Here is a 13,970-nt window from a genome sequence, read left to right on the forward strand (position 1 = left end):
GCTTGTCCGGGCTGTTTTATTTAATAAAATTTTACAAAAGTCAGTGCCGCCTGCTGGGCTCTTTCACTGGAGGGATCTCTGCCTTAGCTGATGACAGGCCACCCACCGCTGGCAGGCAGGTGTGGCTACTGCAGGGAGCACGCTTGCTCCGGGGAAGCGGCACCCCGACTCCCGCCGCGCACCCAGCTGCGTGGACACCCGGGCCGGGGGCCAGTGCAGGACCTTCCGAGGGCCCTGACGGCTGCTCCCAGTGAGAGTCCCAGCTGCGTGCCAGGCCAGCCTGGGGTCCCGGAAGCGTGGTTCAGGCACACGGCCTGGGGTCTCACAGGCGCCCCCAGAGCCACCTTCCTTCTCCTCCACCAGGCTTGGGGGGTGCTCCTGGGGACCCGGATGCACCCTTCCTGGCGGGTGGCCCTGCTGAGGGGCGCACCCCCTCATCAGAGTGTCTGCCCTGATGTGGACCACCTCCACAAAACAGTTCTGGTTTCCAGTACCAAACCAGACGGAGGAAACGGTAGAATCCTGCATCAAGACACAAAAGCTCTCCCACTTCAGCAAATGTCACTATTAAACAATGTCAGTTTTAGGTTACGAGGACTGAAAATCTTCTTTTTCCTTGGAATCGTGATGTACTGCCCATTTCCATGTACGGGGGTCTTCAGGAAGAGGCTGTAGGCGATCAGGTTGCCCTGTCCACCAGCCGGCATCCCCGAGAGCTGCCAAGAGAGGAGGCACCGGTCAGGGCGAGCACGCGTGCCCTCCAGGACGCCCCGGCCGTGGCGCCAGGCCAGCTCGTCTTGTGGCTCTCCCACACACTGTCAACACGAAGGAGCTCTGGACGAAGCCACAGCCTCTCCCCGAGGGGAGCTCTGGCCTGGCCAGGTTGGCCTCCTGGTCTTCCTCCCGCCCAGCTGCGGCCCCTGGACGTTCCTGTCGGGCCACCGCTGTGCTCCGATCCCCATCAGGGCTGCCGCGGGAGAGGGGCTGCTGGGGACACTTAGGTCTTGCTGCTCTAAGACAGCCCAGCCACGTGCCTCTGGAAGTTTCCACCTCCTGCCCCGTGACGGTTCTACAGAGCAGAGGGCTGGACTGCCCGGCCCTGCTCTGCCTGTGGGCTCACTCCACACCCTCCTCCTCCCCAGCTCCACTCAGGCCCCTCCCCACATGACCCCCTCTCACCCACTGTGCGTCAGGCCTTGTCCCTGGGGGCGGGATGCCCAGCACGCGGTGGGGGTTGGGGGGTGGACAGGCCCTTCCGGGTGGAGCTCGGGGCTCTAGAGGAGATTCAGGGCGTCCCCCGTCCCAACGCCTGCTCCAAGGGTAGGCAGAGACCCGTTCCTGGAGAGGCTTTTTCGTGCGAGGGGCTGCGGGATGGAGCCCCTTCTTCCTGCCTGGGCCCCACCGTGCAGTGGGGAGGAGCTGCCGCCCCGACCCTGCAGACTCTCCGAGCCACAGGTGAAGCAGCGAAGCGAGTCACGCTCACCTTGGTCTGGATCAGGGCTCTGCAGCGCTGCAGGTGGAAGCCAAACTCGTCAGGATCATGGAGGCCGGGCTCCCCCAGAGTGCGGCCAGGGCTTCCCGAGAGGCTCTGAGAAAGCAAACCAGAGTCAGCCAGAGGGACAGAAGGTTAGAGGGTCTTCTCCTCCTGGCTTCCCTTTCCACCTGGGCCTCCGGCACACCTCCCTGTAAAACGGCAACGTGGCTTCGATCTGGGCTCCGTGGGGGGCCGCCCTTTTTGAACCCTGGCCCAACGGTGCCCACCCCCCCAAGCCCCGCAGGCCCCTCCCGAGGAGCCACACTGGCCAGGCGGCCTGAGGAAGCCATGCCCAGCCGCCGGTGCGCCTGCCCCCTCCCCAGCCCCACACGGGCCCTGTGGTGCGCTGCGCAGCATGGCTGGCAAGGCGTGCGGTGCGGCCGGCCCCTGGGAGCCCCTCTCTACCCAGGTCAGCCCACCTTCTGAGCGGCATCTACTCCGAGAACAGGAAGGAAGTTTTCCCAGCTGCGGGACTCGCTCCAGATGCATCGGGAGATTGTCGTGGTCCTGGAGTTGTGAAGAGCCCTCCAGAGTTTTCTAGATTCAGAACTGCAAAAGAGCTGCCTTAATTACAGGGCAGCCTGCAAGGCCTTCGGCAGGGAGGCACGGAGGCATCTGGCCCTCCAGCCTTCTGAAAGCAGAGCCCCGGCTGCTGTTTCTTTGTTCATTTGCTCAAGCGTCTATTCGCCCAACACCACTCCCTCCTGCCGGCTTTGTCTCCACAGAGCTCAGCCCTGGCCTGAATGACCGATTTCACCACCATGTGTCTCCTCCTAGGGCAGAAACTCCAGGGGGCTAGATATACTCTGCCGTCTTGCTCCCTGACGATCTCAGGTGCCTGGAACCATGCCAGGTGCCAGAGAGATGCCCACAGACCAAGAAGCAGATGCCAGAGTGCGTGCTGGGGCCCTGCCTGGTGGACTGGTCCGGCCTCTGGGAGCTAAGGCCTCCGGGAGCGAGGGCCTCCGGGAGCGAGGGTGTGTGGCTGGTCCTCAAACAGCTCCAGGGCGACAGATGTGCCCAGTGCTAAAGTGCTTCTGGCCCATCCCTCCATGTCGCCACAGTGCTGAGCCAGGCCAGCCCCGACCCCCAGGCCCACCTATGCATACAGGTGCCCCAGGCTCATGCCCCCCGCCTGCGGGCCTGGACCACAAGCTGGGGAAGCAGTGTGCCCTGGGAGCACTTCAGCCCTCGTCCCCAGGACCTCTGCTGGTGGGGGAGAGTGCCCCGCGCAGGCTGGCTCAGACCTCTGCCAGGGCCCAGGAGGGCCTGCCCGCCACGCTGTCTGCAGTGCCAGCCTGTAAGGCGGGCTTAGGTCCCAGAGGAGCCGGCTCCCAGCCACCTCTACTGCCCTCCGGGGCCTGGGGCCACCTCACCGTTCACTTGAGCTAGTATGGGTTTCCACTAAAGCCGTCTGACGAAATGGCCATCGGCAGACAAGTGCCTCTGTGACCTGTGATCCCAGGGACTTGGCCCTGGGGGTGGCAGCCCTGCGGTGGACTGAGCACCTTTCTAGGATCTGGGGGATCACTTGCTCCCATCCCCCAGGAGCCCCTGAGCCCACCACACTGGCCCGTTGGGCCCTCTGGAACCCGCAGTGCTCCCACCCAGACCCACTCTGCTCCGGACCGGCTGGAGGGGCCCCGAGGCGGGGCTGGACAGGGCTCTTTAGAGGAGGCCGCCCTGTGGCCCTGTGAGCTCAGGTGGCGGGAACTCGGGAGTGTCAGCGCTCTCCACAGAGTAGAAGCAGAAGACCGACGACCCCAGGACCACCAGCTCAGCCACCAGACGACACGCCAGCGCTGGTTTAAGTTCATTACCACAGTTTATGCGCGGATTCAAGGCCAGAGTTTTCTTCATTCCTTGCTTCTAAGAAGTGGTCTAAGGTGGAGATACCCTCGGTGGCCTGTGGGACTGGTACTTCTTGAAAAGCAGACCTGAAAACATCCTCACAGCTGACAACAGGCTGAAAAAGAAGAAAAACACACCAAAGTTAGGAGACATATACACGTCAACTCACTCCAAATGTAATTGTGGCACAAGTGAAATTTGTAAATGATCGTGTATCATTGCCGCTACTGAAACATGACATGTTTGTTCCTAAAAGTTGCTGCACTGAGTCGTGCTGTGGAGACTGGGGTGTGTGGGAGAGTGCGATCGCGGCACAACAGTCAAAAACTTCATCAATGACACATGGGAAGAAGACAGGCACCCCGTGGAAATGTGAGTGCTGTTCCGCACGAGTGAATGGTTGAGAAATCCGTCCCGACTGCAGTAAAAATGTCACTTCCTGGAAGAGAGGTTTGTGGGTTGTGAGAAGTGTGAAGTCCTGAAGGTGAGTTGTCTGAGGTCAGGGGGGTTGGGTGGGGGAGCCCCCAGGGGCGGGGGATGGGTGTGGCAGACCGAGGTGGCTGGGAGAGGTGGGCATGTGTGTGGTGTGTATTCACGTGGGCCTCGGTTCAGCACGTGTGGTTTTCTGCATTTACCCTGTGTTTACGACAAAGTTCACATTACACTCAAATTGTTCCCCAATACAGTAACTGCATTGGAAGACAGTCCTGTCTTCAAAACAAGCATTAGAGCAGAGCTAACTGAATGGGGAGTTGATCTCATCAGAGGTCCAGGGAAACACTGCCGGGTTTAGAAAGTAAATGGTCCACCCTAGAACCAGCGGACCTTTTCCTCTCCTCCCTTCTCTGTTTCGCTTTTGGTGTTAGGGGTAAACCACGAGGGACGAGAAGGCAGAGAGAGAGGAGGGTGAGAGGCAGTCACAGTGAAAGGAAACGCTGGTGGTCAGGGCAGGACCGGAGGGACGAGGGGCGCGTGCTGGGCTCTCCAGGCTGCCTCCAGCGCCCCATCACTAACACACACTGACATGTGATCTGGCAAGGTTTTCTAAGTAAGGAGATTACGGACTCAAACAAAATGCTCTTCCCCCACATGCCCAGAACTGGGCCCAGGAAAACATAGCCCAGCTGATGGAGAGTGGGCAGACAGGAAGGTGGAGGGGACAGAGAGCAGGAGGGGCCAGGGTGAAGGCCCAGAGACAAGCGGACCCCTCCCTGACCAGCCCACAACAGGGTAGGAGACACTTCCTGTGCAACATGGCCAAGACTTTAGAAATACCTCAGAAGCGGCAATGGCGCCGGTTCCTGTCACTCCACCCTGGTGACGCTGGCTAGAACCATGCTCCTTTTGGGCAGAAGCGGTTCTCCATGGCTGAGAGGCTGCGGGCCTCTCCTGGAGCTCAAAAGACTGAGAGAATTGTTCAGAGCTGGCTGAGGATTCTTGAAAGACTTCAAACTCCCCCCAGGCGCCGCTGTGTTCCCCTGGGTCTGGACCCCTGGCGGTGCTGGTAGACAAGCCCTCGCAGCTGCCCCCAGAGGTCCTGGCTTCCCCGTCCCGCGGGGGAAGGGCGCAGCGGAGCCTCGCCCACTCCACAGCGTCACCACTCTGCCTCTCAGGGGCACCGCTGTCTTTAGAAACCTGGCGGAGGGAAACCCCGCCTCCTTGCTCTGGGAGGTCACTCAGAAAGGCGCGGAGAGGGAGCCCCTGGCCAGCTGCGCCCCCCAGCTCCCGCTGGTCTTGCATGTTGGTGCCCGGGCCCGCACAGACGCGATGGGAAGACGCTCAGGAGACATCCATACTGCTGCGCGGGAGCAGCCCCGAGTGGACAGCGCCGGAGGGGGTCACCTGCTCGCCCACGGCCCAGCAGCTGCCCACGGGTTCTTCAGGAGTACAGATAGTCTGGTGTGAGTCCACTGTCGCTGTGGAAGGGACACAGACTGCCTGTTCACCCAGGAGAAGTGACCGGAGCCGCTGCCCTCTTTCCTCCTCCGCGCGCCTGGGCGACCGGTCCAACACAGGGGCGTGTCCTAGAGACCAGACAGGTCCTGGGGGTCAGCACAGCCTGGCAGGGTGGGCGAGCTGCGGGGTCCTGCCTCGGTCGCCGTGGGCAAGGGTCTCCGAGGCACAGTCCGGCAGAGGAGGGGAGAGTCGGGGCGCCCGCGGGAGGGCAGTGCCCAGGAAGCCCCGAGAGTTGGGCCGGGGGCTGGGGTAGTTCCCTCTCTGGGGCCGGGGGAGAGGGGGGCGGAGATCCGAGGCGGCCGCTGAGGACCCCGATCGGGCCTGGCCTAGGGCTCCTGAGGGGCGGACTCAGGGTGCGCTGGGGCCCCGGCGGCTATCAGCCCCGGCCCGCACCCACCTAGGCTGCCTCGCCGCCTCCGCCAGCCTGCGCAGCAGGAATGCCGGGTGTCCCTAGGCCGGCGCCGGCCCGTTGCCCGGCAACGACGCGCGCCAGTCCCACTTCCGGCGTCTGCCGCACTGACGTCAGCGCGCCGGCGCCGCGCGGGGCGTGGCAACTCCAGGCTCAGCCCCCCCGTGTCTGCCGAGCCTCGTGGGCGGTGGGGCGGGCCCGGCCTGGGTGGGCGCTGTCACCTTGTGCCCCTCGGCCGCCGCGTGAAGGGGCTCTCCTTTCGTTAGATGCGCCCCTCGCTCATCCGCCCCTTTGCAGCGCGCCCTGCGCGGCCGGGAGAAGCAGGCGCCCGCTGCCCACACCAGCAGTCCTCCCAAGCAGGCTGCCCGCCGCTGCCCCTCGCTCCGCGGCCCCGCCGCAACGGGCATGTCTAGCTGTGTGATGCCCAATCCGAACCCCAGGGTCCCATGGAGTGCCCTGATTCTCAGCGTGGTCACCAGCCGGCCCCAAGGCAGAGCAGGGCCAGCCTGGGCCATGGGCCATCAGACCCTCCTGCAGCCGCCGGCCCAAGAGCAAGGTGGGCATTGACGACCAGCCTCACCCTCCTGCCAACTCCCCTCCCAGTCATTCTGGGCCTTTCTCCATCTTACCCAGTCTCATGAAGTCAGCCTTCCGCAGACTCGACCATCATGCTCCCGCGGAAGCCCTGATCCACGCCGGGTCTCCCGGTCTACTTCCATGCTCAGATTTCTCCACCCTGTGACCTAGGGATCTCCCTGGGCCCTGTCCAGTTTGCATCAATCACTGGTTCTCTCCCTGGTCCTTCTCAGCCAAGCTACAGGAAATTTCAATTTTAAAAATGACTCGATGAGATCATTTTCTGAACTCTGGACCTTGACTATCTGCCCCTCCCCTGCCTCCTGAGGGGCACGGTGGCCAGAGATGCAGTATTGGAGCAATGCAGGCAGACTGCCCAGCGCTGGGCAGTCACCAGGGTGACCTGCAGGAAGGTGACCAGACACCAGCCCTCTCCTGCCCCGACAGCACCCAGGGCGAGCTGTCCCCTGTTGTCCACCCACTGCTTGGACCCCCTCATCCACTGTCCATGCCATCTGCACAGTCCAGGAGCTGGAAAGGGGTAGGCGGAGTGTCCCCCCGTCAGGTAAGGAAGCTGATGCTCAGGCACAAAAGCCCGAGTAGGAAGTTTTGTTGGGGCGGAACCAGCTCTTCTGACCCTCAGCAATTCCCCATGTGAAGAGTGAGGATGGCCCTGTGACCCTCAGGGGACAGAAGGGGATGACCCAGGCATGACACAGAGCCAAGGGTGGGTTGTCCTACATTATGTGGTGTGGTAGGTGAATAATGCCTCCAGGAGGAGCCCCTCCTGATCTCCAGAACCTGTGAATATGACCCCTTACAAAGCAGAAGGAACTTTTGTTCTTTAGTTGCTAAGTCGTGTCTGACTCTTTGCAACCCTGTGGACTGTTGCCCACCAGGCTCTTCTGCCTATGGGATTTCCCCAGGCAAGAACACTGGGGTGGGTTGCCATTTCCTTCTCCAGTGGATCTTCCCGACCCAGGGATTGAACCCAAGTCTCCTGCATTGGCAGGTAGGTTCCTGACCATTGAGTCACCAGGGAAACCCCAGAAGGGATTTTACAGACATGATTATGTTACACCTCTTGTGATGGGGAGATGGTCCTAGGTTACAGCATTGTAATGGACAAGGGTCCTTACAAAAGGGAGGGAGGAGGGTCAGAGTCTGAAAGAGAAGGTGGCAAGATGGAAGCAAAGATCAGAGTGATGCAGAGCTATGAACCAAGGAATGCAGATGGCCTTTGGAGCTGAAAAAAGCCAGGACATGGATCTGCCCCAGAACAGACCTCTAGAAGGAATGCAAGTCTGCCGACACTTGGAACTGTAAGGAATAAATGAGAGTTGGTGTAAGCCACTAGAATTGATGCTTTTGAACTGTGGTGTTGGAGAAGACGTCCCTTGGACTGCAAGGAGATCCAACCAGTCCATCCTAAAGGAGATCAGTCCTGGGTGTTCATTGGAAGGACTGATGTTGAAGCTGAAACTCCAATACTTTGGCCAGCTCTTTGGTGAAGAGCTGACTCATTTGAAAAGACCCTGATGCTGGGAGGGCAGGAGGAGAAGGGGACGACAGAGGATGAGATGGCTGGATGGCATCACCGACTCGATGGACATGGGTTTGGGTGAACTCCAGGAGTTGGTGATGGACAGGGAGGCCTGGCGTGCTGCGGTTCATGGGGTCACAAAGAGTCGGACACGACTGAGCTACTGACCTGAAGTGAACTAAACTACATGTGTGTGTATTTGTTACAGCAGCCATAGGAAGCTAATACACCTGGCTGACCCCTGGCTACCCTGCTCAGGAGGTGCTGTGTTGGGGGAGCCAAGACTCAGAGAGGCAGCAGGCGTAACCTTGACATTGGTGCCCGGCGCTGGATGCAGGAGTGGGTGGGGGAAGCCCAAGTAGCTGACAGGTGGCCCCGACTCCTCAGGCCAGCATCTGGGGCTCTGGGCACGACCTGGGACAGGAGCTGAGGGCCAGCCCTTCAGATGAGCAGAGAGGGCAGGGCAGGCAGCTGTTGAAGTTTAAATGGCTTCATATGGAGGAAACTGGTCAGAGGGGCCAGGTCCCCACGAAAGTGGGAGTAACTGGGACACAAGCCAGGACACCCCACGGTGCTGTGGAGGCCGGGTGCAGCATGCAGGAGAAAGCCCACATGGGCTCCTGGGTCTGTCCCTGAGCCCCAGCCCTGTTGAATGGTGCAGACTGGGGTGGGGGGAGCTTCTCTTCTCCCATTGCCCAGCCAAGCCTCCCCTGACCCAGCCCCAGGAAGAAGGGGCCAGTCTCTACTCTGCCTGGAGCCCCAGAGGATCCTCGCATCTCTGAGCATCACCTGATGAGCCATGGGGAAGGGTCTCTTGCTTCAGGAAGCACCCTGAGTCCTTGGGGTGAGTTGAGGAGGACACCCCTCCCCAGGCCTGGAGCGGGCACTCAGCCTGCAGTGAGAGGCCCGGAGCCCTCCCCAGCCTCCTCTGTGCGAGGACTGGGTGGGAGGGCAGACGGCAGTGGAGGAAGTCCCAGGGCTCACACCATGCAGTTATGCCCCTCCAGCTGGGCTAGGGCAGGGACACCAGCCGAGCTATTTTTGATTATTCTGCTGCAGCGGCTGCAAGGAGGCATCAATCATTGATGCTCTGGACATCCCTGCCTGCCTGGAGAGGCATGAGAGCAGCCAGCCAGGTGGGTGGGGCAGGCTGCGGGCTCTGCTGAGGGCCTGGGGCCTAGGGGGCTCTAGCCCTGGCTCCTCACCCTTGGCCCCAACATGCTCTGTCTCGCCAGCCCCAGCGCCTCGAGACCTAGTCTGAGACCCCTGACCGGTGGCCCAGGGCTGGGGTGTGGCCCCAGCTCTCCAGTGTGGTGGTCCTAGGGAGGAGGTGAGCCTGTGAGTGCCACATGACGGCCACTGCCGGCCCCCGTAGGGTGACCCTCAGAAGCGGTGTGGGGCCCTATGAGTGCCAGCACGGCTGTGGGTCAGCCCATATCTCCAGGTTCTGGGGGTGGGTGCAGGGGCAGCTATTCCTGAGCCACGCCTAGCTGCTGTGGCCTTCCCTGGCGGGGCGTCTGTGCCCAGAGGGGCACCGCAGGACGGGGCTGGAGCGGAGCCTGACGGCGGGATCTCCTGGCTGCCAGGGCTCCACGGCAGGGGCCTGGCCAAGCTGTGGCCGGGCTGTAGGAAGGGCGGGAGTGGGGCTCGCGTAGGCCTCATAGATCCCACCTGTCCTGCTCTGTGGCCCAGGGGCGAGGCTGGGGCATCCAAGGCCTCCGCAGGTGGGAGGAGGGATGGATGCGGGGAGGCAGGGCTCAGCCTCCCTGCCCCAGGGCCAACTTGGGGGCCATCTCCCTCTATGCAGCTGCAGGCTACCACCTGTGGGGTCCACTGCCCAAGGGGCCACACCCTTCCAGAAATGAAATGGGCGTGCAGGGACTGTGGTGTTACATGGGGATGAGCGCAGCAGGTGATGCCAGCCCTCTGCCTCAGAGCAGGCGGCACAGCGGGGGCAGCCCCTCAGGCTGGGGGCCCCTGCCTACCCTCATCCTGAATCTGGGGCCCTGAGCCAGTGCTCAGCCACCTCCCTGGCTGCAGCGCCAGCCAGGCCCCAGCAGGACAATATAAGCCGGCTCAGCCCTCACCAAGGCCAAGGGCAGAAGTGGTCCCAGGGAGGGTCCCTGCTCCAGCTTCTCCCAGGCCCTGGCCAGCCAGGATTCCCAGTCAGTTCAGTCGCTCAGTTGTGTCCGACTCTTTGCGACCCCATGGGCTGCAGCACACCAGGCTTACCTGTCCATCACCAACTCCCAGAGCTTGCTCAAACTCGTGTCCATCAAATCAGTGATGCCATCCAACCATCTCATCCTCTGTCATCCCCTTCTCCTGCCTTCACTCTTTCCCAGCATCAGGGGCTTTTCCAATGAGTGGGTTCTTTACATCAGGTGGCCAAAGTATTGGAGTTTCAGCTTCAGCATCAGTCCTTCCAATGAATATTCAGGATTCCCAGGAGGCACCCAATTGCACAAGGACTGTTCTGGCAGGGGCCAGCGGTGCCCACCTCCACTCTCCTTCAGTGGCCACATGAGATCCCCTCCTCCTGGCCTCTGCTGACATGGGGAGCCCCCTGGCAGCCCCACCCAAGGCTCCAACCTCCCCCTCCCACAGCCCTGTGTGCAGCATGCTGGACCATCAGGATGTGTCACACGGGGTGAGGCCACTGCAGCTGGACAGGGTCCCAGGATCATGACTTATCTGAGGGGCAGGGGGACAGAGAGCTCGCGCTGATTGCAGATGGCTGCTTGTTCCCAGGCCCCCGAGGCCAGAGTCAAACACACAGAGGATAGGCAGGCTGAGCCCCCCAGCAGGCCCAAGCAGGTGCCAAGCACACCCAGGAACACAGACAGCTCTCTCCCTGTGCCCAAGAGTGACTGATTCCCATCTGGACACAGCAGGGCAGGGTCTCTGGCCCCCAGGGAGTGCTTCTGGCCTGAGAGAAGACATCAGGGCAGGAGGGGTGAGGCCCAAGCCCCAGTGTCCCCACCTGAAGGACACGGCAGTGCCCCATCGTGCCACAGGCTTGAGAGGCTGGAAGCTGCCAAGGCCTCTTCCCAGCAATGATGAGCACGTCCATCTGACCCACTGCTGGAAGGCTGCCCGGCTGCAGCCCGGCTAATGGGAACACCAGGCATGAGTCATCCCAGGAGGCATCTCACCTGGGCCTGGCGGGCTGTGTGCCCCCCGAGTGAGCCCAGGAGTGCATCGTGCGGTCTGTGTGTGCATGCCCCTGTGTGTGTCTGCTCCTGTTGTGCTCATCTGGGCACGGGGTCCCGAGTGCGTGCATGCCTTTGAGCACACTCTCAAGCATCTGTGTGTGTGCGGGGTGGGGTGGGCGGGTGGTGCCTGTCTTGGAGTGCATGAGGACAGATCCCAGTGGACCTGTGTCTGGGTGCTGCTGTGAGTGCGTGTTATCTCACCTACGAGGGTCTGTGTGTCTGTGGCATGTGTGTGCCTATGTGTGTTTGTGTGTCTGTATCAAGTCTGTATGTTTGTGCGGTTGGGTCTCCTGTTTCGGTCTGGCCTCTTTCTGCCCCAGGGAAAGTTGCTGTGTGTCTCACCTCTCCCGGCCCCGCTGGCCCCAGGCCAGGGCAGCCCCTGGGAACGTGGCCGTGCTCTCCTGGGTCTGCTCAGGCCCAGGCTCCCCACCCCCACCCCAGGAGACCCGCATGCCCCAAGGGGCCTTTCCTCAGTCTGCACAAGGCTGAGCCTCAGCTAATCCCTACTTCCACAGAAACATCTTTCCTGGGCCTCCCCACCCCCTGCCCTCGCCCTAAGACATGCCACCCAAGCGAGGGCCCAGGGTGGGCCCACTCGCCCCACTCATCTTCACCTGGTCCCCTCTGCCTACTTAAGGATCCTTCTCCCTCATCACACCCCCGCCCTGGTCCAGCCCCCACCCTCTTGCAGGGCTCCTGCCTTCCAGCAGTGCACCCCATGGGACAACCCCTGGCCACCTGGTAATCTTCCTGCAGCCCCCAGGGCCAGTCCTGCTGCCCCTGCCCCCAGCCGCGCTGAGCCTAGGCTTAGGCAGCGTCAGCCAGCATCTGCCCTCTTACTCCTGTACTTCGCACACACACTTCAGGGTCGCTTCGGTCCAGAACCCTCTGCCCTGCTCCTGAAGTCCGAGCTTAGGCTGTCCACGCGGAGCCTTCCAGGCCCGCTCCCCGCCCACTTCCACCGTTGCACCATGCTGCCTCTGGCATTGCACACCTCCAGATCGGGAGCCCCCAGGGCAGGGCTAGTGGGGTCAGGTCGCAGGCCATGGCCTCCCTGGACCCCCACTACCCCTGGGCCCTCGTCCAGCATGCCCCGCTCCCCAGTGTGTGACTGCAATGTCAGCCCCCAGACTGGGAGACAAGGCTGAGGCGAGCAGGTCAAGTCCAGGAGTCTGGCGCAGCGTCCCGGGACCCCTCGCTGGCAGAGGCCCAAAGTCAACATCTGAAAGGTCCTTTGAGGGCTCGGGGCGGGGCCAGGCTAAGGGCGGGGCTAGGCCGTAGCGTGGCTGGCACGGGGTGTCTGCCTGGAGGTGGGAAACCCACAAGGCTGGACCTGTGGGGCGGGGCGGGGCGGGACCTTAGGGGGGCGGGGCCTGGCTCGGACTGGTTCCCCGCCGGACGGGGGCGGGGCGCGGCCGCCAGGAGGGCGGGGCATTGAGGGCCGCAGCCAATGGGCTGAATGAGGACGGCGGCCCCACCCGCGCTTGCTCCGCAGCGGCTCGGCGCGGGCTGGGCGGGCCGGGGCGGGGTCCGGACGGTGGCGGGGCTTGGGGAGCCTGCACAGCCCGCAGTCTGCTGCCCGACGCCAGCTGCAGCGCAGGGCTGCGGAGGCAGAGTGCGGCCCTCGCCCGGCCCCCGGGCCGCCCGCGCGCCGGAGCCGGGACCTGCGACTGGACGCGACGGGCCGCCGCGGGCCCGCACCGCCCGGCAGCCAAGATGTGCGACTGCTTCCACGTGATGCTGCCCACCTGGCCCGGAGCCCCCGGCAGCGGTGCGCCTCCTCCCCGCCTGCAGCCCGCTCCCCTCGGGGCGGGTGGGCTCCCCGCTGGGCGCGCGCCGGGCGGGTCCTGGGGCGCGCAGTGCGGGCGGGCTGCGGCGCCGGCCGGGGTGGGGGCACCTCTGGGACCCGCCCGCGGTCTCGAGCGCGTCTCTGCGCCTCGGGGGCTGCTCGGACCTCTGCTTTCTGCTCCCGCGCTTCCCCTCTCACCTGTCCCTGTCCGTCGGCCTCCCCTCTGTGTCCCTGCTGCTCACTTTGTTCCCCGGGTCGCCGACTCTTCCCTACTCTTCTGTCGCTCCTCGCCTCTCTGAAGCTCACTGTCCTGTCTGCACCTCCCTCTCTGCCACTGTGCCCCTGCTGCAGCCCTCTGGGACTTCGTGCTGTCCCTGGAGGCAGCCGCCTGGGGAGGGCTGCACGTGTGCGTGGAGTGAGACTACCATGAGTCACCAGATGGTGGGGAACGGCCTCCAGGACTGCCCTCTGATTTGGGGGTTTTGGGGCGACCAGCCTAGGTTGACCAGGAGTTAAGGTTCCTGGCTTCGGTCCAGAACTGTGGGGCCAGGCTGGGCCGGGTCCAGCGTGTGGCTGTGGTGTGCTGGGTTGCTAGGTGGTGGCTGAGGTCTGGGACTTGGTGAGGGGCCTGAGTGAGATCAGAGCTCAGGCACGGGGTCCCCCAGTCTGGGCAAGGGAAAGGGCCTCCCTCTGTGCCTCTGGCCACAGGATGAGAACCGGGTGCTCAGTCTGTCTGTCATCTGTCTGTCCCTGCACTGGGCCTAGTTTCAGGGCCTGGGTGTCTCAGCAGCATGGAGGGCAGGGTGGGGTGGGGCAGGGACAGTCCTTCCAGATTAGGGTCAGTCATGCTGCAGCCTGGCCACACCCAGGACACCTGGCCAACTGCGGCAAGGGGGGCTGGGGCCACACTGCATCAGCACAGGCAAAACCCCACTCCCTGGGGCAGCCAGCTTGGTGGTGACGATGATGGTGCTAATGCGGAGAGGGTGGGGCACCCCCCCAGCTGCAACAGGGGCCGCCGCGGTCCCTCCTAATGTCCATTTGTCTGGTTGGCTCTGAAGCCCAGCTCACCTCCTGTGTGGGCTTCCCTTGCCCAG

The 13,970-nt window shown here is 63.0% G+C and overlaps 1 protein-coding gene across 1 annotated transcript; it reads right to left on the minus strand.

Moving 5' to 3' along the window:
• CLBA1 (clathrin binding box of aftiphilin containing 1) lies at nt 1-5,371 on the minus strand. Its single transcript, XM_025271073.3, is given in 6 exon segments — nt 1-716; nt 1,484-1,588; nt 1,954-2,083; nt 3,355-3,500; nt 4,661-5,136; nt 5,139-5,371. Coding segments are annotated over 6 exon segments (1,059 nt in total). The 5' UTR covers nt 5,176-5,371; the 3' UTR covers nt 1-551.
• Between the last annotated feature and the right edge of the window lie 8,599 nt (nt 5,372-13,970).

The sequence above is a fragment of the Bubalus bubalis genome, chromosome 20, assembly GCF_019923935.1.
Source record: "Bubalus bubalis isolate 160015118507 breed Murrah chromosome 20, NDDB_SH_1, whole genome shotgun sequence".
NCBI lineage: Eukaryota > Metazoa > Chordata > Mammalia > Artiodactyla > Bovidae > Bubalus > Bubalus bubalis.